Source organism: Penicillium antarcticum, assembly GCF_028974205.1.
Source record: "Penicillium antarcticum strain IBT 31339 chromosome Unknown utg000003l_segment0_segment0, whole genome shotgun sequence".
NCBI classification, from domain to species: domain Eukaryota; kingdom Fungi; phylum Ascomycota; class Eurotiomycetes; order Eurotiales; family Aspergillaceae; genus Penicillium; species Penicillium antarcticum.
In genome coordinates, this window is record NW_026695301.1 from 1041629 (window position 1) to 1064246 (window position 22618).

The following is a 22618-nucleotide window of genomic DNA, read 5'->3' on the forward strand; positions in this document are numbered from 1 at the left end:
CTACATACTCAAGTAGCTAAACCCCTTTTCCGATCTGCCCGTCAGCTATGTATACCCTCGCGAGCTCATGCTGGGATGCTAGTCGAAAGATATGTTATTCTGCCGTACTGGCGTTTGTTCCATCGACAATGATCTTCAAACAAAATTATAAGTTGGCACATCAGAAGACAATAAAACGGCCTGGCGCTACTCTACCTCCTGAATTCCGCCTCTGGCCAGCGATCATTGCGAGCCGTTTTCTCCCAATCTCTTTATTTTGGTTGAGATGGACAAATTATCCGACCATCTTTGTGTGGTCCGGCCTTTCTGCTTGCGGTCTTTTCGGTCTCATGCTGATATTCATTTAGATCAGCAATTATGAAACATCATTGATAGCTACGGGAAACACGCGCCCAGCGCTTCAGCAAGTATTACAATGGTGCGATATCTGGTAGCTGGTGGCATGGTCATGGCATCCCATCCTATGTACGACGGTGTCGGTGTCCATTGGACGATGACCACCCTAGGATGTGCGTCGGTATTATTGGTCCCTATGCCATACGCACCTAGTTTTGGACCGCATGGGATGCTTTTCCATTTCTGCTTTCTCGTTCACCTCTTGCTGCTTTTGATCACTAAATGGAAATGAGCTCGCCCCTCCCGGAGTACAGATTAGTCGCTGACATCGTTTTTCGTGAGCCTCAATTACAGAGGAGTCGTAGATTCTCCAAGGCAGATCCATCGAGAGACAGGGAGAATTGGCCGGCCTACAGTATCGAAGGATCTTAACGCTGTCATGAATCTATCCAAGCGCTATTCTACGTTGCGTAATATTCATCAAAAACATTGAGCCACTTCAGGGACCCGGTTTTGTCCGTGGGAGCAATTTTGCTACGATTATTGATATTAATACAATGTCAATCAGAAATGCCCTGAATTAGATAAGCCAATATCTCAGTTCCCAGAAACAGGCATCATCCATCCTTGTCCTAGCGACAATATTCCATGTAGGCATTATTGAACGCGAAGATGTCACTCATGGCGGACGTCCCCATTTCGACGGCCAGGGTTGCGTAGTCCCCTTTGAAGCGCTTCACCTGTCCGATGCGTCTGTAATGCTTGTCACACAAGTGAAGTTCGACATGATCTTTATCACCAATTCTCCCCGTAGCATGGTGATCTCTAACTTTCAAAAACTTAAAGTACGCCCTATGTTCAGGCATTGAAGTATAGTATAAGATCCCGAGGTCCGTGCCGGCAATATGGGTGCTCGTGTCTGCTGCAACATAAGCTCCGTAAGCCTTGTTCCATAATGGATATGGCATGTCGTATTGTAGCTGTCACACGTCAGTCCTAGCCTGCTCTTCTCGATACAAAAAGGGCATACCGATGCCGGCTGATGCAGTTGTGTCCAAACCTTGACCTCAAAGACACAGCCGCCCTCTTTCGTCCGATCAGTTTCCGTGTCAATGCCGATGTACTCATGCCAGTTAACCGTATATCCTGCCGAGCCGAGCTTTCTCTCGGCCTTGTCAATCTCGTTCTCAATGTGTTCCGCTTTATGGTTGTAAAGCGCTGTTTCGCTGTTAAGCAAGTGGTGTTTCAACGCCTCGAATAGGCCAACTGCTCCGTCGTTAGCGCCATCGGTTTTGTCATCCAATGATTAGGGTTGCACGTACTATTCTTCTCGTGGGAGGGGTTGCAGCGAAGACCATAATACTGCGTCCCCGTTATCTTTCCATCCGAACCCTCATCGGCACGGAGGCGGAAGCGAGAAATCACTATCTTGTTGGAATCTTGCGTGATTTGTCGAAAAAGGCTTGGGATATGTTCATATCCATCGAATGTCCCAATGAAGTCTCCAATTGGCATGACATCCTTTTGCTACAGAGATAGTCAGCTCAGAGGATCCGAAAAAGCTAGTGAGTCAGTCCATAGAGGAGGCAACTCACGTTAATGACTCTCCAGTTCCTGAAGGGCTTGACTGTGGAACACCAGGCTGGAGGACTAAGCTATAGATTAGTAAATGGGTTATCAATCCTGGTGAACGGCTACTCACTTATTGCAAAGCGTCGTATCACCACCCACAGCTTCCCAGGAGAGCGCTTTGCTCATGCTGCTGGTCTGTTTGCTTTCACTTTCCGCGTGCTGCTTATCGTTGCTGTAACTAGCGGAGCCCTGGACCCAGGGAGAGGAAAAGGATAGGGCAGCGCTAATTTTCATCGCATTTGCCTTCTCCGATGTGCTTGCCTTATCTTCCGATGTGAATTGCTCTGTAGCAAACAACTTTCCACCCAGTTCTACGTTGGTGGCAAAGAAATGTCCTATCACGCGTGTCAGCAGCTTGTCTAGAAACGTAGAAGAGAAGTAAAAATTTGAGACAAACCAAAATTCTGGTAGAATTCGATCAAAGCTTCTTCGGTCTCTTTGTCCTTGACCTGTTTCAAGGCTGTCTCGCAGTTAGGAGTCAGCTCTAAGCTCCTGTGGTCAAGATGCAGTATCGCTCTTGGAAACTATGTCGACTTGTCAGCCTTGAGACACACAGGAGGATAGATCTACCTACATTGTATGTGATGTTCATGGTTCGGTGTTTCTTTTCGTTGGCACTAGCCACGGCATCGCTGTCGCTCTCACTATACCCAGCCTGAGCACCAGCACTTATTCCAAAAAGGGTTCCTCCGCTGCAGAAGTTTAGCTTATTGTTATAGAAAAGGCTTGCAGTTGACCCACATTGAAGCCTCAATATCAGTTTGTGAAAAATTGCTCGATGCAAGGCTGCTGGAGAGCGCATTGGCGGTTTCGAACACATTGACATAGGAATCATCCGTGACAATATACAAAGGATACCTATGCAAGGCCTGCTTGCCGTTAGACCTGGGAGAGGAAAAGGGATTAGGTTAATGCCTCACTGTATCTTTAGGAAGCTTGATATTAGCACCAGCCGTTCCCAGCTCGCTGAGGTCCCTCGGTTTGATAGAAAATGCTTCACCAGAGAGATTAGTCCGGTTCGAGTCTTGCACGTGAGATATGTCCTTACTAGCATATGGAGCTTTGTCAATTCTTTGGAACGTTCTTGTAACGTCATGGAGGTTTTTCGAAAAAACCATTCGCTGACCATGCAAGAAATGGGTGGTTCGACAAACCCTGTCCCAATCTTCGTCCGACAGAGAACCCGCCGAGCTGGTGCACGATCAGTGACTGCGATAGCAAGAACTTTGTCAAAGCTACTATACTTACATTGAATCGGCAGTGGCAATCGACTTGAACTCTGAATGATCGTAGCCACCTAAATTAAAGTCCTTGATGGTCGCGGTGAGCAAATCCACTTTGTCTTTCTGGTTCTAGTTGTCAGCTTGAATTAATTGAAGCATAAGTATTCAACATACAGCAAAGTTCATGTCCAATGGAGTTTGAAGGAAATTTTTGACAGGCTCGCTGAGTTCAACATATTTGGACCGCTTGGTTTCCTCTTCAGGCAACTCGAAATACACGTCATGGCCGGTGTTCTCATGGACGGAAGCTCCGACATTGTCTTCGGCATTGTCTTTGGCCTTGTCTTTTGTGCCCTGAACTGGGAGTTAGCGATGCTTGGTTACATTCATCGGATGAGCCCTTACGGCTTTAGGCTTGCCAGCGATGAGGCCCTCATAAAGGGACCATTTAGCGTCATCTCCTATGCGGGCACCATCCTTGGTACAGAAGGGCAATCGGGCCCTGTGATATTTGAACTGTTAGAACATGCCAACTTAGCTGGTAGATGGGTAAGCAACTCACTTTTTGGAATCAAGCTTGTTGTCTGTGATAAGGAGGGCCCGAATTGTCTCCAATGTCGCAGTATTGTCCGGGTCAATGGGTGTTGCGACAAAGATACGGTTGGTGATCTTTGTTGTTCCAGCCTTGTCACAGGTCCATATGTTGAAGAGGCCGTCTTTGCTTTCAGACATGGTGGAAATGTTGAAGATTCGAGTGTCCAAGATTGAACTTTTATCTGCTAAAGATGGGCTCAAAGTAGTAGAGTGTCTGAGGGGGCTAGACTGCACCTTTATAGAGAGAAGACAGAAGATTTTTCCCCAAATTCCAGCTGAGGGATTTAATCAGGACTTTTCGATATATGCGACGCAGAACAGTGGTCCTGAAGAGACCAATTAATCCATAAAGCAGCGTGAAGCTAAAGCGGTTTGACTTTCCACTGCATAAACTAGACTTACTATGTTTGATGAGGTAAAGTTCTTTACGTGGCTGGCTGGAGGTAGATGCAACTTGATGCATAGTTGCTGTATGAATGGTACTCACACGGCATATCCCCATCAGATCTACTGTAGCCGAGGCCAGCAACAGCGAGAAGTGAACACCTCGTCACTCAACTAATTTGGGCTTCAACCTGTGACTGATTGAAATCTTTGAGCCGTAGAATGGATACTGTCAGTCATACCTCGTTTCCTGTGGTTACCATGGTCTTGCGGCAGCCTGGACGCAAGACTCATTTGGCGATGATCAAATATCCTTTTTAGCTTTGCCATTAGGTGAGGTTCGGGGCCCAAATGCAATAGAAAAAAGTATATCGCTTAGACCAGTCATGATCATCTTGGTAGGAGCGGCCCGCGCGGAGCTGTGCATCCAGCGGGTCATCTACGTCGGCTATTCTCCACTCAATTACTCTGCAGAGTAGAAGTATCCAGCGTTGCGGAAAGATCATCCGTGGACCCTTCACCGCTAGAAGAATTGACACTTCTGTTGAGAAAACCAGCTGCATCTCATTGCGCCAAGACTCCTGGACGGCATCATAGCCTCCTATCAGATCTATATCACCCATGAGACTAGAAGCAGTCACGCTAGTGAGTAACATGCGGGGGAAGCTCTTCAAGTTTGAAGAGTTCGAAATTCATACTTCCCTGTTGTTCTCAAATCTCGCTCCCTTCGAGACCTCTGGTCTGGCTCCTTGAATCTGCACCTACCATGCACAGCCAATTTGCTTGTCCAAGAACTATAGCCGAAGTGATCTTTGACTTCCGTGAATCCCAGGTCGGCTATGTGTCCGTAGTTGTAAAGGAGATACATATATGTAAAATACGTACGACAGCTACAGTACGTCCCAAAACTGATGCGACCACCCTAGAGCGAAACCACAACTCAAACAAGTGGATGACATTGTTCCTAGGAACTGCTCAGGTGTAGTTTACTGAGTGTCAGCGCTGCCCCGCGCCGTCGCATGATCCCTGTCGAGGCTAACTATCCTTGGTATCGCTTATGATAGCCATGATGCATTACAACCACGATCGGTATCCAATCAGGGATAGAAGAACAGAGCAAGGGTGTTGACAGTGAGAAGTTCGGTGCCATGTGATTGAAACTGGAGGGAATGTTGCTGATGGATATTGCTTTTAAATGGCTAAAGGTATCGGGGTGGTTCATTGACAAAGGCTTATTGGGGTCGTTATCATCTTGGGCAGGGCTTAGGAAACAGAAGAGTATAAGGGCGCAAGCCTGTAATACATGTACAACCTTGATCAAAACTTAATTGAACGTGAATGTGGATATCAGTGAAGACTAAAGGATGGGCGCTCAAAGTGCAATGGATTTCAGCTCGTGGTATGCATGTAGTAACAAACTTTCAAAGGTAACGCCAGATCTAGATCTGACTTCACAGTTCATCTTTCGAACGAGGGGCGCCGTTGGCTGCCTCCTCGCCACCCGCACAGACAGCCGGCGAGGTAACGCGCATAGAGTACACGCACTTCTCGTCTTCTGCCGTCTTCAAGATCTCGTTTTCCTCGCCGCACTCCAGGATGACCTTGGTGGAGCGGTTAGGTCCATTCCAGCAGGACTGGCCACGGGTATACTCGATCACGGTCTTGTCGACAGAGATGACCTCGCCAGCCTCGTTGACTTCCTCGACGCTGGTGGTTCCAACGTGGGAAAACTTGCCCATGGACACGGAGTTGCTTCCCTTTCGCTGGTTTTGCTTGGTCGACTGCAGGAAGCAGTGCTCGTAGGTGTACTCGCCAGCATCTTGAGTGATGCAAAGCCCCTTGAGTGCGCGGAAGATAGAGGCAGGGCCGTAGTCAGTCTCGAGGTCGGCACGCTGGTCACGCAACTTGTTCTTCAAGTCAGTCACAGAATCCTGTGCAGACTTCAGAGCATCGCGTGCTTGAGTCACGGCCTTGGATTCCGAAGAGGAATCCTCATCGGACTTGGTCACGATGCCGCTTTCTTCAAGGAAGCTCTTGACTGTAACCACCTTGTCTTCAATGAAGCTGACAAGCGATGGAGGGAGATAAGCAGCCAACTTGTAAACTGTAGTTCCTTGTTAGCCAGATGGGCTGTGCTGAAAAGACAAAATAACTTACTAAGATCAGAGTTCTGGCAGCCATCTTCCTCATTCTCCCAGTGCTCCCAGTTGACACCACTTTCCTCGCCATCCACCTTGGCTATCTCATCCAAGTCACGGTCTTGAGCACTGTTTGCGCCGTTGGTGGTATCCTCCCGAGCAGCATAGTCCTCATAGCTGCGCACCGCGCGCTTGACTCCCTCGTCGTTGAAGTTGGGGTTATACTCAACCTTGACCTTGGCCAAGATATCTTCGAGTTCCTTCACCCGCTCACGGGTCTCATCCCGCTGGCGACGCACATCCACAAGCGCATTACGCAGCTCGTCAACACGGCCCTTGGCAAGGTTAGCAAGGGCGTTAACCTTGCCCTTACCCTTGCCACCACCAGAACGGACGACCTTGCGCTCCTGCTCCTGGACAGTCTTCAAAGCAGCCTCAAGGCTCTCTTCCTTGACCTCAGCACCCTTGACCTCGGCTTCGAGGCCAACAATGTGATCCTCAATCTCCTGCTGCTGACGACCAGCATCGACAAGAAGATCCTTCTTCTTCCTCAGAGCAGCAGTCATGGACTTTTGGCGCTGCTCTTCATGCTTCCGCCATTGCTTGCCAATCTCCTTGCATCGGTCCTCGCACTTGGTTCCACCAACGCGGGCCCATTCGTCGCTGCCATCGCAACATTGCTCGTAGTCGCAGATTCCATCGTTGATTCGTTGGAAGGGAATGTAAGATGGCTTGTGGCCCTTGTTCTTGCAGTAGAATCCGGGAAGGGCGAGAGCGATATCCAGATCGCTGTTGCCAGGTCGGTCTGCAACTACCTGTGGAGAGTTACGTGAGATGTGTGCGCAAGCAGCTGTGCCAGGCTCATCGCTTCCATCGGGACAGTCACAGAAGTCATCGTTGACAGCTGAGAAGGGTATTTGGATCGAAGGGTTCGAGATACAAGTGAATGTCGGCGAACCCTGGTAGAATTTGGCAACTGAGAACCCTTGGTCAGCACCATGCTTTAAATAAAACAAGCAAAGCAATTCGGCATTGTAGATCTCCCCGTCATCACCAGCTACTCCAAAGGTGGAGATACAGTCAAGGTCCAATACTTACACTCCGGGCCTACACCGCGAGGGCGAGCAGTTTTGTCACTAGCCTGGGCCGTCGACACAGTCGTAGCCAGCAGCAAAAGTAAGTCAGAGGACTTCATGCTTGAAGCATTGAGCTTTGTTTATGGTGCGGAGAGAGTTTCTGGCCAGATGTTGATACCCGCCGGTAATCGCTGAGTCAGCCCCGCTATCTTTGCGCTTTATCGTGGCGAGAGTCAACCTCAACTTCGCCAACATGGGTAACGACGGTGGAAGGTAAGCTCTTTGTCCTTGTTAAACTTGAAGTCTGGCATATCTAACGAATATCTGTTCAGTATCCCTACCCGCCGCGAGCTCGTCCGCGAAGCAGCCCGTGCCCCGAGCACGGCGCAAGTAAAAGAGGCCCAGCGCGAACAGCAAGAACACTCCTGGACAACCTGCCCTCTGTCGCACAAGGCCCTATCCCGACCAATCGTCTCAGACTCGGTCGGGAACCTATACAACAAAGACGCCGTCCTCCAGTTCCTGCTTCCCGGCGACGATGGTGAGGGAATTAGCTCCAAGGCCGACTGCGAAGAGATCCTATGCGGGCGAGTAAAGTCGCTCCGGGATGTTGTCGAGCTGAAGTTTGAGGTTGATACCGAGCGCACCGAGCACCCATCAGACCGCGCCCATGCTCCTCGCGAGCGTGGCGAGGGCTGGATTTGCCCGATTACCGCGAAGCCATTGGGACCCGGTGTGAAATCCGTGTACCTGGTGCCGTGCGGGCATGTCTTCGCGGAGGAAGCCATTCGACAGCTTAAGGGCGACAAGTGTTTGCAGGTAAGAAGTGCTTGAGTTGCGTGGTACGGATATAATGGCTGACAGATATTTGTCTCTCCAGTGCAACGAATCTTATGCTGAAGAGAATATCATCCCCATTCTTACCACTAAAGAAGACGATAAGAAGCGTCTCATTGAGCGAGGTCATAAACTTGCCGAGCAGGGTCTTACACATTCTCTTAAGAAAGCTCCCAGTTCCAAGAAGCGCAAGAAGCATGCCACTGCTGAGGATACCACAGATGCTTCGAAACAGACATCCGATCTCAAAAGCCGGAGTAATACATCAACCCCGGTTCCCAACGGTGCTTCTGGTAACGGCATCAAGAATGCCGGTACTTCCTCTCTCACTGCCCGTGTATTGGCAGAGGAGAATGAGAAGAAGAAGCGCCGGAAGGGTAATGAGAATATTGACAGTCTCTTTTCCAAGAAGGATGGGGCGTCGAAGAACGGTGATTTCATGACTAGAGGATTTTCTATTCCTTCTTCTGCGCGGAGGTAGACCGTTGGACTGGAAGAAAGATACTATTGTTTTATCGTTGGGCTACGGAGTTGTGTCGGAGTATACGGGTCTTCGGGTTTATTTTTTTACGGTGCCTATGCCAAAATTTGATATTCACCATAACAGGATGAAAATGTACATCTCTTTACCTTCATTGGCTTGATAAGATGAGAAAGAACAAAAATGCAAATTTAATCAACAATTCTAATATACAGAAGGTTGTTTCAATAGAGACAAATGCCTCCAAATTTCTTCAGGGCAAATGAACAAACACCCTTAGTTCATCTGCAGCTTCGCCTGCTTGGCCGCCTCCTTCTCCTGCTTCTTCTGCATCTTGATCCACTCCTTCCTCTTTCCAAGGGGGTGGCTGATCAGACCATTCTCGTACAGCGAAGTAACAATGACCTTCTTGCGGCCAACATCTTCATCGCTGTCCTGGCGAGTCCGGCGCGAGTCGTAAATCTTGACGTTACCCAGGCTTTCAGTGCCGATCTTGGCAAGCTGCTCATGGAGACGCGTAGGGGTCATCTTGATTGACTGCTTAATCAACTCCTTGTAGGCAGCAATGGCCTCGCCGACAGTTGTAGCAGTGGCAGAAGAGTAGATTGCATCGGGGATACGCTGGCCGGTGAGTTGAGAAAGGCGAGTAAAGAACTGCGAGATTTAGTTAGCGAACTTTACCAGCAAATGTGAGCGAATGATGAAACGAACGGCAAATTTCAGCTCTGGGTCATTCAATGGCAGAGATGACACAGTGCTCTCCTTCCTCGCTTCGATCTTTCCACCTTCCCAGAATTGATCCTCTCTCAGCTTTCCCTGGTCGCTTAATTGAGAGAAAAGGCTCTCCTTTGTGGTACCTGGTTTGGCGATTTGACCGAAAAAGGTAACGACTGAGTCTCGCGTGTCCTTGCTGCTGAATCGAAGGCGATCACCCCATTCTGCGGACTCGCCCTCGATACTGCAATTTTGGAGAATACCCTGCGAACGGTCTTCATAGCCCTCCAGGACGCCGTAAGTCTTACCGAGCATGCTCATCACACTGAACTCAATGACAGCCTGGTGAAGAGCTTTGTCAAGCGATAGCGGGGACTTTTTTTTATACCATCTATGAAAACAAGAGCCATTGTCAGCTATCTTCGTCGTAAAATCACGCCATGATGCGCGAGGCACGGCTTGCAAAAACTGGTCAAACATACGGCTTGACTCTGTCGGCGTAGGTCGCGCCATTGACGATCCATTCTTTATCCTTGGTGTAACCGACTCTGGGCATGTTTTTCCAGTCCAGGCTATGGATATCCATTTCATCGGGGAGTGATGTCTCCTCTTCTGCTTTGCCGGGGGAAAGATCGGTGCTTTCAGCCGCAGTCTCTTCCTGAGGCATTATCTGGCTTCCTGAGTAGGGGTCTTTCGGGCCTGGTGGCTTGTCTGTGCCCCAGAGCCCGCGCCGGGTGCGTTCGAGGAATCCGGGGGAGTCGGAGGCATTGCGGAGGAATTGCTGGTTGAGCGGCGAGATGCGTGGGTTAGCTCCAACTCTGCAGCTGGAGCAAACGTATTTTGCCTCCCGCAATGGGAGGCGCATTGATGGCCTCATTGTGTATGCGGGCGCAAAGGATGTTTGATCAAGCGGACTTGGACTTGCACGGAGAAACAAATCTGAGAAAGTCGAGTCACGTGAAATTGGATTCCGATGCTTGGCATTTTTGGCTGCTTGAACATCAACTGAATAAAACTGCGCGTCTTTTAGCCTTTCTTTACCTATCTTTATTATATGATCGAGCTCGATATTGAATAAACAAAAGGTCCTTGTTGTCTAGCACTATATAACGCTGCCTATTCCTCCACAGATAGGCAAAACAGAGTAAGTAAGCCTTGCTGTGCTTTCTTCTGTTTTAACCTACATTTTAGATAGCAGAAACCACTATATTTTGGGAGTTTTCCGATAATAAGCAATTTCGTCACTTCCAAGTATTATCGGGCATACCGGTCATAGGCGGACTTAGGAATCATTAATCAGTGCCTATGCAGCTATATAACTCCCGTCGCCCCTTCGAACAAATATCTCACATCCCAAAGTAAGCTTCAAACACACTTACCCAGTGCAAATAGCTATCCAACTCAGCATGCCAGCCCCGTACAACACAAATACCACAACAATTGAACTAGTCACCGACTACAAAGCCCTAATGAAAGACAAAGTCATCCTAACAACAGGTGTATCACCTGGCTCACTAGGCGGAACCTTCGTCCAATCTCTCGCAGAGGCAGATCCCGCCTACTTAATCCTAGCAGGCCGCAACACCGCCAAACTAGAACAATGCGTAAGCGAGCTACATACCGCGAACCCAAATCTCAAGACTCGCACTTTGCAAATCGACCTGGGGTCATTGAAAAGCGTCCGCAGTGCAGCAGAGCAAGTCAACAGCTGGACTGATATCCCTACCATCGATGTCCTTGTCAACAACGCCGGTATCATGGCCACTGAATACGGTCTTTCAGAGGATGGAGTCGAATCCCAGTTTGCGACAAACCACCTTGGGCCATTCCTTTTCACGAATTTGGTTATGGGCAAGATCCTCAACTCTGAGGCCCCGAGGGTTGTTATGGTTACTAGTGATGGGCATAGGTTGAGTCCTATTCGGTTTGATGATTATAATTTCGATGTAAGTTGTTCTTTTCACACTTTTGATCGCTGGGAAGTTTTACATTATTTGGTATTGGACTAATATACGCTCGTTCTCTTCTCGTCTAGGGTGGCGAGACATACAACAAATGGGCAGCCTATGGCCAGGCTAAAACAGCCAATATGCTAATGGCACTTTCGCTTTCCTCCAAGTTGGGTGTCAAAAATGGTCTGCTTGCGTTCAGTCTGCATCCTGGTGTGATCTTTACCAATCTTGGTAGTCATCTTGATTGGAGTGGCGATGTCGGACTGCGTTAGTATCTCACACCTCTACAACATTCATATTAAACTAATCGCCCTTTTTTCACATGGAGCAGAATTCATCGATAGACAACTGGGAAACCGTGAGGGATGGGCTGAGTTCAATCCCAAGACGCTGGAGCGTGGTGCTGCTACTCATATCTATGCGGCATTTGATCCTGCTCTTAAAGGTGCGTTCTACTAACACAGCATTGATCTATAGAATGTTGCTGACCTTTTTTGTTTTTCCCTCGAAGCAAACAATGGCGCCTATCTTATTGACTGCCATGTCGCTGACCCGCTGATTGATACTGTCAAGCCATGGGGGACAAGCCATTTCGAGGCGGAGAGGTTGTGGAAGTTAAGTGAGGAATTGGTTGGTCAGGACTTTGCTTACTAGCCTCGGGGGCAAGGATGCCTACAAGCCTAGATATTACTTATGAAATAAAGATTGAACTGAGACAAAAAGAAAAGCATTCATTGTATGCTAACAGTAATTTATATACATATGCACCGCTGATATCATACGAAACAGAAACAAAAACAACCCATTTTATACGAAGCAAGCTTATGCTTACTCGCGGACGAACATACCAGCCATACCCATACCGGTACCAATGCACATGCTGATAACACCAACCTCCTGGCCACTGCGCTCCATCTCAGGCAGCAGAGTAGCCAGCTGGCGGGCACCAGTAGCACCGAGAGGGTGACCGATAGCAATGGCACCACCGTTGGGGTTAACCTTGGCCTGGTCAATGCCGAGCTTGCGAACACTGTACAGAGCCTGGGAAGCGAAAGCCTCGTTGATCTCCCAGACACCAACCTCGCCAACCTTGACATCAATGGACTGCAAAAGCTTGGGGATGGCGATGGCAGGGCCGACACCCATCTCATCGGGGGCACAGCCGGCAACGGCGGAGGCGACCCAGCGGGCCTTGATGGAGCCGGAGAGACCGAGCTCCTCAGCGGTAGAACGGCGCATCAGCAGGGCGGCGGCAGCTCCGTCGCTAACCTGGGAGCTGTTACCAGCGGTGGAGGCACCGTCGGCGGAGAAAGCGGGCTTGAGGGCGCTGACCTTCTCGAGGGTCAAGCCGTGGCGTATACCGTCATCCTTGGAGACGGTGACGTCCTTAGCGGGAGCATCGGGGTTCTCGGGGTCGAGGGTCTTGGTAGCGACGGAGATGATCTCAGAGTCGAAGCGGCCGGCCTTCTGGGCGGCAGAGGCCTTGGCGTGAGACTCGACGGCAAAGGCGTCCTGGTCAGCGCGAGAGATGCCATAGCGCGAGGCGACGTTCTCGGAGGTGATACCCATGGGCATGATGCAGTCGCGGGCGTCCTGGGAGTAGGACTCCTTCAGCTCGGGCCAGAGGACGGTGGGGATGGCGCGCGACCCGTAGTTGCGGGTCATGGACTCCATACCACCGCCGACACCGACGTTTATGGAACCTGCACGAATGCCGTTGGCGATGGTTGTGATCGCGGCCAGACCGGAGGAGCACTGGCGATTGATCGTGTTGAAGGGTACGGAGTGGGGGAAACCGGCGTGGATCTGGCCCATGCGGCCAGCTTTGGCGCCTCCCAGCTCTTGCAGGACGGATCCGATCAGGACATCGTCGATCTGGACTGGGTCGAGGTTGGGGTTTGCCTCCAGGGTTGCGCGGAGCACGCTGGTCAGGAGCTCTTCTGGGTAGGCGTCCTTGAAGCCGCCCTTCTTGGCGCGAGTGACGGGTGTACGCAGGGAAGATAGAATGACAATGTCGTTAGGCGACTTCTGGAGCACCTGGCGGAGACCTCTGGGGATTGGAGAGGCCATTGTGTATGTGCTCGGAGTTAAGGTATTCCGGAATCTGGAGTATTTCGGGTGTTTCTCGGCGGTGTTAGTCTCAATGTCAATACTGAGCCTCACGAATTCTTACATATGTACAAAAGAGAGTGGAGAGAGACAAGCAATTGACTCCAGAGAGAATTCCGGAGCTCAAGAAATACTTATAGGAAAATGCCGGGCAGAATTCCGGGGTCGGAAGTCGCCTGGTGGTGAGTACCGTTGCCCGGCATTGAAGATCGGCTAAGTGGTCTTCCGCTGTGGGGGACTATACCCCATTTGCCACTCCAGTTGTAAGGTTATTTGCTTTTTACCTGGGGATACCAAGGCTCTCGGAAGTGGCAATACTCTCGATAAATCTATATCCATTTACAAAATGTACAAGAAATTGAACAATGGAAGATTCAAGGCCAATGTCAGATCGGGTGCTTATGTCACCTCGTTCCCGATGTTCGGATCGGCAGCCGAAAAAAGAACAGCCGAAGATTAGATAAAATGATGCCATTGCGATATTCTCAAGATATACTCGGGATTCTCTCGATATTCGAGCTACTCGAGATTGCTGGATCCTAAACTATTCCATATTAATCTCCTCAGCGCATGATAGCCCAATTGGCCAGACACTCAGCCTCTTTGTTATTCTCCTTAGGCACAAGCCAGAACTTGACCTCAACAACTCTCTCCAATACAGTGATACCGGCCTCCACCAGCTTGAACAAATCAGCATTGGCAACAGTAACACCCTTACAAGTCTTCCATCCAGCGTCTTTCCACTTGGGCAGCCACTCGGTGATGCCACGAACCAGATACTCAGAATCGGTCTTGATGATAAAGGTACGCAGAGGCACCAGGTCATTTCCCTTGCGAGCCATCTTCATTCGCTCGTCCATAATGCAAGTGGCGTTCCGCAGGGCCCGCAGACAAGCGGTCAACACAGCGATCTGCTTTGTATGAGCCTGGCCGGTGATGACATGCGAGACATTCTCGATGTTACTGATGCCGTAGTACAATCCAAAGGAGGATTGTGTGATATTGTTCTCGGAAATGCAGGCTCCATGGATTGCAAGGAGGATGAAGTCCTCGTGGCCAGCATACTGCTTGCAGGTTGGACATGTGGTGGTCGATGCTGGGCAGGCAACGCACATCCAGGCGCCGATCTCTACTTCGATGTCTTTCAGGCTGAATCGGGGTGGGTACTCCTTCTCTGCAAAGAAGCGGCGGGCTGTCGGCTTCACCTTGTCTTTGTTTTCATCACCAGTGGGCTGCATGTTGGGCTGGGTGGTAGCATAGTGGGTGTGCACGGAGGAGCTGTGCCAGCAATCATCGCCCTGGGCAGTCTAGCTCGGTTAGCTTGAACGACAAACATCGTAGCTTGGTTTGGGGTAAGTAATGCGGGGTATTTTAGATCAGAGGTCAGGATATTTACCATCGAAGTATTTGTAGCCTGGTTGGCCTGAGGATCCGGGGTAGATTGAGTGGCCCGGGTGGCCTCGAGAGCCTGATTGATCTGAGGGGCCTGGGCTGGCTGAGCTGCTTGGCTTTTCTTCGTAACCTTCTTTCTCTGTCCCCGATGACGAGGAGGATTGTTCGGAGCCATGATGAGCTTGGACGTAGATGACGAGGAGGGAAGCGGGTGTCAGAACATGAAAAAGCGAAGTGCAGGGCTCAAGAAAGTCTTCAGATAATGAAAACTGAGAAGAGAGGGAAACGTCAGGATCGAGAACGTCAAAGACGATGGGAAATGAAAACAAACAATGAAAGTGAGGCAGAAAAAGAACCAGTCACTTTTCATTATAGATAGGGATTATCACAACAAAAGACAATACCAAGTAGGTATTTCCATCTACGCAATCGAATAACTACACGCTATTGGGACTATGTTCGCCTTCTAGCATCGTTTTGTATGTTTGATATGTTGGTGTATGTTTGAAAGGCAAACAAAGAGCTGCAAGTTGCCTTTTTATCTATGAACATAGGAGACTTACAGCCTATATATATTATTTGCGTATATATTTGCAATGATATTGTTTAGACGTAAGAATGTAGCAAATACCTAAAGATAGACATCCTATGTGGGCATAGTTGACAGGGAGACCGTCCCTACTATAGATTGTTTTACCGCGTTTCATCCAACTCATCTGATTGGGCCATAAATTATATCCAGATTTGTTTGGAGTAAGTGACAGATAGAGAATGGGTGCTAAATTTGTTCCATTGCACTACCAAGTAAAACAAGCAAAACAAAAGAAAGCTGACATGAAGGAAAGACGAGCAAGCCAAAAGAAAAATTATCGCAGTCTCGTAAATTATATCAACGCATAATGTGGATTTAGTGACGAGAAGTCCAGGTACGGCAGAGGTCGTAGTCACTGCGGCATCCCATGAAGATTCGAGGCATGTTTTGGGGGGACCGGGCTGAAGTTTGAGAAGCCTTTTCTTTTTTGAAAAAGCTCACATCTGTATTTTGGAACAGAGCAGGGGAGTCATTGGGCTCGACAGATGTAGAATAGGGTGTATACCAGAAGCTAGAGACGTCAGGCTGGATTGGGCGGTGTTCATATCAACATCCTTGTCCACGTCGTCATCATCGTCACATTTACGGTTGGCATTGCTGTACGCTTCGCCAGTAGAAGTCAACAGTGGCCCAGTGAACTTGGGTGACTGGTTCACGGGGGTGGAAGGCTGTAGAAGTTGGCGAGGGGTGGGTGATAGCCGTGGTTAGCCATGGCGATGGAGTATCTTTGCTTGCCAATGAAGATAGAACCACATCCTGGAAATGAGATATTTTAGGTGTATATGGCTGGTGACTAGACCGTAGGACTGGAGTTGAACGAGCCCTGAGTTTTCCCTCGTCCTCTTCGTCGGAGGAGTCCACAGGACCTTCAATGGCATGGAACCGATGTTTCTTCTGTGCAATTTCGTACTTTTTTCAAGAATTTTGGAGATGACAGAGCCTGATCAAATAAATTCCTGTCTGTGAGGTTATAAATGATAACTAGTGAGGGAGTCCTTATATACTCTTGAGACCTGCTATATACTAATATACAATAACTCATCTACATATAGACACTGAATTCAAATTGGAATAAGAATTAAGAAGCGAATCTTTGTAAGTATAAACCGATTTAATAAGAGCTATTCTTATATGAGATGTAGACGTTTTATATTAAAGAGTCATCTTTCTTCAAGAGCCATTCGCCAATCGTTTACCTCAGAGATCGATTACAAAACCACGCCATGCCTAATACGGAGAGGTAGTTTAATTCATAATCTTCGATCTACGCTTTACACAAGCTCTCTATCTCTATACAACGCTTTGTAGGTATTTTACATCCTTGGGGTCTAAGTACCTACCAGCCTTAGAACGTAGTCACCGCCTGCATAGGGGATGTGATATATGGATCCAGGGGCATAATTCCGTACTCCCGCCACATTTGAGTCATAGAACATACTAGTCGAACAAAAGGACACTGTCAATATTGGTGAGACTTCTGTAGAGTGAAGTCAACTCCATGGATATACGACGCATGTGTGGTCATTTCGGGTCCCCCGATTGGCTGTACGACTAGATCTGACTACAGGGACAGCGGACGGAGTATTTGCCATCGGAAAGCGAGCGAGTGGGATACGGTATAAAGCACATGTTATTGGATAATAACCCTGCAGAGAATCACTAGAACAGCAAATATATTTAGTTGCTGCAGGGGGCTACAAATAGGTCGATCGTCAAACCGCGAATCTTGGCCCACTTTTGTTTCTTATTTTTTGTTCCCTTCTCTTTTCTTCTCTCATCCTCGGCCCCAGTCATTTGTGAGTCACAATTCTTGCATTCAAATACCTTTGCTTCCCGCTCAGTTGTACTGACGAAATACCCCAGATTTGCCAGTTTTGAAGCACGCACAATGCCTCTCATCAACACCACAGAAGTCAACGAGGACACCCGTGGTATGTGGACACTATCTCATCTAAGTTGTCTCCAAGTTCACTATACTCATCAATTCTGTTAGTCCTCGGATACGACCCTTTGCTGTCGCCTCAATTCCTGCAGACTGAGATCCCCGCCGTGAGTTTTTTTTTTTTTTTCCTGCGCCCCGCTCTCCGCGATTGACCGCACTCTTGAAGCGCATCAAAACTGACAATTGCTTCGAATAGCCTGCCCGTGCCACCGAGGCCGTGCGCTCTGGCCGTAACCAGGCAGTTGAGATTATCGAGCAGCGTGATGACCGTCTGTTGGTCGTCGTTGGACCCTGCTCCATCCACGACCCAGATACTGCCCTCGAGTACGCCCGCCGCCTGAAGGAACTCTCAACAAAATTGGAGAAGGACCTCTGCGTGATCATGCGCGCCTACCTCGAGAAGCCCCGCACAACAGTCGGCTGGAAGGGTCTGATCAATGACCCTGACATCGACGAGACCTACAACATCAACAAGGGTCTCCGCGTGTCCCGTAAGCTGTACACCGACCTGACCAGCACTGGTCTCCCCATTGCCAGCGAGATGCTGGACACCATCTCCCCCAGTACCTGGCGGACCTGATCTCGCTGGGCGCGATCGGCGCCCGCACAACCGAGTCCCAGCTGCACCGCGAGCTGGCCTCCGGTCTGTCCTTCCCCATCGGCTACAAGAACGGCACAGACGGCAACCTGACCGTAGCCGTCGACGCCATCGGCGCCGCCTCGCACCCCCACCGCTTCCTCGGTGTGACCAAGCAAGGTCTGGCCGCCATCACCAAGACCTCGGGCAACGAGCACGGCTTCGTGATCCTGCGCGGCGGCAACAGGGGTACCAACTATGACCGGGCCAGCATCAAGCTCGCCCGCGAAGCCCTCCGCTCCAAGAAGCAGCGTGAGGTCCTCATGGTCGACTGCTCCCACGGCAACTCCAGCAAGAATCACCTCAACCAGCCCCTCGTCGCCAAGGATGTTTCCGACCAGCTCCGCGAGGGCGAGTCCGGTATCATCGGTGTCATGATTGAGTCCAACATCTACGAGGGTAACCAGAAGGTTCCCCCCGAGGGACCTGCCGCTCTCCACCGCGGTGTCAGCATCACTGATGCCTGCATCAACTGGGAGATGACAGTCGATGTTCTGGAGGATCTGGCCGATGGCGTTCGTGCCCGTCGTGCCGCCCGTAAAGCTGGTGCCAACGGCTCGCAATAAGCAGCTCATTTCATGTCGTTCCCTCCCCCTTTGGACTAATTGCTTGTCTGGGGTTCCACGGTCCGTCGTTGCATTGGTGAGACGGGCCTGGTAAATAAAATGTATGCCTCGGTTCGGTGCCTATTGTTTTTCTCAGGGTTTCAGCGGTTTCCTTTGTAATTTTTTTCTCCTGCCATGTGCTGTGATCATGTGTGAACGAGTCTTTGGTGCCCCAGTCAGAATATGAGGGTTTTTGTTTCTGTTAAATTTTCGTCAGTACAAGTAAAGGGAGAATGGCTTTAGCCATAGTAAGATGTAAGAAAGTAAGGAAAGGTAAAAAACAGCGGAAAAGTAAACTGTTAAATGTCCAGGGCCAACACTCTATAAGAACGGTTTTTTCCTACTCCACTATGTGCATGGGCCAGGGGAAAGCGCTCTTCCGGCGCGTTGGTCCCATCTATGAATTAGTGCGAGTCTGAGTCAAAAGAGATTATTTCGGTGACGGTTTGTAGTAATTTATTATGTTACATAGTTCTAACTTACCTGTATGATGTATAGACGATGTTGACGTTATAGAAAGTTACGTACTGCGTGTATTGAATCTGGAGATTGGAGTAGAAATGAGAACAGATAGGAGCAGATCTATGTACTGTACACGATATACATTGAGGCCCACCCTTACACTCCTTTCAGAGTATTAGGGGAAGTCATACTGACTAGGAACACATTCCAGAAGAGAAGCTGGGAAAGGAAACAGAACGCCGTAAACCCCCTGGGAAGATGGAAGCAGGCCGCGAGATAAGTCTGCGACTTGCCATGCAATAGAAAAGATTGTTGCAAATGGCGAGGAGTGAGGATGAGAGAGAATGAGAACCGATGGATCTGGTGTGGAAGCATGTTCGTCAAGTGGTGGTGAGGTCAGACCAGATCAGATCTGCATCCGAGGACGGGCCATGTCTATCCACCCATCCAGTCTGTTCTCCGTCCTTTCGTTTTGGTTACTGCAAGGCTGATGGTTTTTCCCATCTATCGCCCTGTCAACCAGCTAGTCCAGCCCTTTGTCTTGGCCTTTGCGGCTTCCTCCGCGTTCTCGGCCATTACGTCCAACTGGCCGGGCAAGGGAGCACCGGTCTTTGCGGCGGTAGCAGCGATGGCCTGTTTGGCCTGGACCGCCTCTGTGGCACTGCTCTGCGGCTGCTCGGTCGATGCGGCAGCTGGGACAGCGCCGGAATCCTCCATGTTCAGCTTCTCGAAGAGGAAGCGCTTGGCCTTGGCCCAGGGCTTCTGTGCCTTCTCCTCCGCGCGCTTCTGCTTCACAATCTCGCCAATGCTCTCCTTCTTCACGAGTTCCTGCTGCTCCTCGGTTGCGCTGCCGTTGGCGACGGCGAGCTGGGCTTGGTTGAGAGTCTCCATTTCTCGTTCGATCCAGAGGGTGCGTTGGCGGCGGTTATACATTGTAAGTGAGACCATAGAATAGACTGTAAGGACACCGCAGACACCTAATCGGATCAATAATTATTAGTATAAGGCCGGATATTAATAGATGTTGTTGGTTGTCATCTCGGGTATGGGCTGATGCTATAAAGGCTTCAACGGAACACCTTCACGAGAACAGGAAACCTACCCGACGCGGCAATCAATGTGTAGACCATGCCCTTGTGAGCCTTGTTGGCAAACCTTCGACCAGATTCAATCCACCGATCCGCACCAGTTCCGAGAGCCTGAGCCCTCTTCGCAGCCCGGGCCTGCGCGCGGAGTCGGTCCACCTTCTCCTTGGGTGTCTCCGGTTTCCCATCGGGGCCGGTATGTTGTGGTGATTGCGACTTGGCGTTGAACTTGTTGTTCTTGCCGATATCTGCGGTCTGGAAACCGCCGGTCTTGGAGTTGGCGTAGGGCCCTGTGGCCGTGAACCGCGTTGCGTCGGCGGCGGATCGGGACATCGTTGCGCGTTTCCCGGGGTTCGGTGGGAGGCCTGTAGATCGTCGAATGGATTGCAAAATAGAGCCTCTGACGACTTGGCCAGATGCAATTGATGTGTTTGTGGGGGTGGGCTTCTGGGCGTTGGCAAAAACCGGGGATTTGCAGGTTGGAGGTAAATTTTCAGCACGGGAGATGCGCCAAGACATTCAACAGCCTTATCGACTGACCTCCTTCGAGCATTCTGCGTCGACAAATGTTTGATATATCAATGAGCATATAGCTTGCTTGATTGCTGCTTGCTTTCTGCAAGCTCACTCTCATTTATAAATACCTTTACTCCGGTTCCCATCTCTTCCTATCCTCAACTCTCAACAAGTGGCACCATACAACATGGCGGATAATCTATACAATCCTGCCGACCTCAACTCGGTCCTACGTACTTTGTCAAGTCTAGCTCCCCAAGGTACACCACAGCCTCATCAACCATCTACCCCTGCTCCATTGCACCGCCCAGAAAAGCCACGCCAGCCGCAACCGCGGCCTCCGCGGCCTTCAAATGGCCTTGCTGATCCATCCAATATCATAACTTGGTCTGCTGCACTTCGACATGTCATGCGCACCGTGGGCCAGAATGAAGAGCTTCAACACCGTATCCGCGGAATGATCCGAAGTCAACATCACCATGAACGCCAATGGTTCAATGCTCGCGATGCATTGATCAGGCAGCAGCGAGGACGGCCTGAGAAACAGAAAGAGTTAGACGCAGTTCTGTGAGTATTTTCCTTTCCTAATTTTCTGTCAGCTTCTTTCGATCTTAGTTACTCGACCTTTCCATTTTGTTTTAGTCTTGTATTAGTTCACTTCTGTCTATTGTTTCCAGCCATTCACGTTCAATCAATTACTAATATTGAACAGTCGGTCGATCGGTGCCCCGGTGGCTACAAAAGAAGCAGAAACAGTACGTCCTTAGTTCCATTTGCCAAGCTCTTTCTCAAGTTACCTTTGAACCACCCTTTCATTCATGTGCTAACTAATAGATCAGGCCGAGCAAGAATTTGCCGCCGAAATAGCAGCCTACGATGCAAAGGTTCATAGAGCTGCTTCCCAGATGAGCGACGCCCTGATGTCCGAACTACGTGGTCTTGGGATACCTTTTTTTAAGATCCATCCAAATCTGATTCAGGATTCTTCGACTGGGACAGGAACTCCTGATTCGGGTGCCGCCAAAACCCAGGAATCTGATTCTACCGGAGGCCCGTCGCAGATCACAAAGTCCGACCTTGAGGGGTTGCAACAGCGCATGTTAGAGCTGCTAGAAGATCTATGCAAGGAGTGATAACATCGGCTGTGCGTCAAAAGTGCCCGGCCACTGCGATGACTGTACTTGAACCAGTGAGCCTCAAATGCAACAAAGACCCCCAAGACTTCTCGTGCTCTACATTTGAGCCATCTGAGTCCAAGTACGAGGATTCGGGAGTTATGTTCGACGCTCTGATGTGCTTGCCTACATTGAACACCAATGGAAAAATCTGCTTGATGATGTGATATCTTATCTTCTTTCGAGACTACGACCAATGCCACGATACGAATTACGACCCTGGAATACCAATTTATTGATTCCAACCCTGCGATTCTAGGAGATACCCATACCCTCCTGCATGGCATACTGTCAAACCACCTACCAGTGTATCTATGCCCTGTGTTAATGTATTAATGCTTCTTCTATCTCAAAAGTGCCTTAGGTCGTTTCTGGGTTGCTTGGCTGGTCAGCGACATCCACGTATCACACTGATCGGAATACTCATTTCACGTTCTTAGAAATCGAACGTAATTGTAATATGAAATTTGAATCAACTTTAGGTTACTATTTCATAGAAAGGTGATGTAATATGACTCGGGTGACCGCCCGGCGGCAAACGCCGATCCACCCGGGCTTTGACGGCTTCACCCTGCATCATCTTCACCATGACAACGAGAGCGAAGATAAGTGGTCTTGCCTCTCTTGCTTGTACCGAGTGCAGAAAGCAGCATCTAAAATGTGACGCTGGCAAACCATCGTGCTCGCGATGCGTACAGAATGGGTTGCTCTGCCAATATCTACCGTCTCGCAGAGG

At 49.6% G+C, this 22618-nt stretch overlaps 10 protein-coding genes across 10 annotated transcripts; 4 read left to right on the forward strand and 6 right to left on the reverse strand.

Annotated features, from left to right (window-relative positions):
- Positions 1-968: 968 nt before the first annotated feature.
- On the reverse strand, positions 969-3923 carry N7508_003098 (uncharacterized protein; the record flags this gene model as incomplete). Its single annotated transcript, XM_058461164.1, has 11 exons — positions 969-1316; positions 1367-1602; positions 1659-1863; positions 1932-1986; positions 2039-2303; positions 2366-2417; positions 3123-3159; positions 3217-3314; positions 3366-3545; positions 3597-3693; positions 3754-3923. The coding sequence occupies 11 exons, from the start codon at positions 3921-3923 to the stop codon at positions 969-971; spliced, it is 1743 nt and encodes a 580-aa protein (XP_058321741.1).
- Positions 3924-5620: 1697 nt separating this feature from the next.
- N7508_003099 (uncharacterized protein) lies at positions 5621-7502 on the reverse strand (the record flags this gene model as incomplete). Its single annotated transcript, XM_058461165.1, has 3 exons — positions 5621-6273; positions 6327-7283; positions 7406-7502. 3 exons carry the CDS (start codon positions 7500-7502, stop codon positions 5621-5623), a joined length of 1707 nt encoding a protein of 568 aa, XP_058321742.1.
- Positions 7503-7636: 134 nt separating this feature from the next.
- N7508_003100 (replication termination factor 2) lies at positions 7637-8701 on the forward strand (the record flags this gene model as incomplete). Its single annotated transcript, XM_058461166.1, has 3 exons — positions 7637-7656; positions 7716-8202; positions 8264-8701. 3 exons carry the CDS (start codon positions 7637-7639, stop codon positions 8699-8701), a joined length of 945 nt encoding a protein of 314 aa, XP_058321743.1.
- A 276-nt stretch (positions 8702-8977) lies between these two features.
- N7508_003101 (mitochondrial 54S ribosomal mL50 protein) lies at positions 8978-10454 on the reverse strand (the record flags this gene model as incomplete). The annotated part of the gene is made up of 3 exons (XM_058461167.1): positions 8978-9355; positions 9413-9806; positions 9898-10454. Coding segments are annotated over 3 exons (1329 nt in total), but the record flags the coding sequence as incomplete, so codon positions are not given.
- Positions 10455-10821: 367 nt separating this feature from the next.
- Positions 10822-12021, forward strand: N7508_003102 (uncharacterized protein; the record flags this gene model as incomplete). Its single annotated transcript, XM_058461168.1, has 4 exons — positions 10822-11361; positions 11451-11634; positions 11699-11812; positions 11879-12021. 4 exons carry the CDS (start codon positions 10822-10824, stop codon positions 12019-12021), a joined length of 981 nt encoding a protein of 326 aa, XP_058321745.1.
- Positions 12022-12195: 174 nt separating this feature from the next.
- N7508_003103 (uncharacterized protein) lies at positions 12196-13437 on the reverse strand (the record flags this gene model as incomplete). Its single annotated transcript, XM_058461169.1, has 1 exon — positions 12196-13437. The coding sequence occupies one exon, from the start codon at positions 13435-13437 to the stop codon at positions 12196-12198; it is 1242 nt and encodes a 413-aa protein (XP_058321746.1).
- Positions 13438-14039: 602 nt separating this feature from the next.
- On the reverse strand, positions 14040-15043 carry N7508_003104 (uncharacterized protein; the record flags this gene model as incomplete). The annotated part of the gene is made up of 2 exons (XM_058461170.1): positions 14040-14783; positions 14873-15043. 2 exons carry the CDS (start codon positions 15041-15043, stop codon positions 14040-14042), a joined length of 915 nt encoding a protein of 304 aa, XP_058321747.1.
- A 2305-nt stretch (positions 15044-17348) lies between these two features.
- On the forward strand, positions 17349-18605 carry N7508_003105 (3-deoxy-7-phosphoheptulonate synthase; the record flags this gene model as incomplete). The annotated part of the gene is made up of 4 exons (XM_058461171.1): positions 17349-17391; positions 17454-17509; positions 17599-17893; positions 17944-18605. The coding sequence occupies 4 exons, from the start codon at positions 17349-17351 to the stop codon at positions 18603-18605; spliced, it is 1056 nt and encodes a 351-aa protein (XP_058321748.1).
- A 1005-nt stretch (positions 18606-19610) lies between these two features.
- On the reverse strand, positions 19611-20710 carry N7508_003106 (cytochrome c oxidase assembly protein COX14; the record flags this gene model as incomplete). Its single annotated transcript, XM_058461172.1, has 2 exons — positions 19611-20083; positions 20209-20710. 2 exons carry the CDS (start codon positions 20708-20710, stop codon positions 19611-19613), a joined length of 975 nt encoding a protein of 324 aa, XP_058321749.1.
- Positions 20711-20882: 172 nt separating this feature from the next.
- Positions 20883-21840, forward strand: N7508_003107 (DUF2458 domain-containing protein; the record flags this gene model as incomplete). The annotated part of the gene is made up of 3 exons (XM_058461173.1): positions 20883-21274; positions 21420-21462; positions 21547-21840. Coding segments are annotated over 3 exons (729 nt in total), but the record flags the coding sequence as incomplete, so codon positions are not given.
- Between the last annotated feature and the right edge of the window lie 778 nt (positions 21841-22618).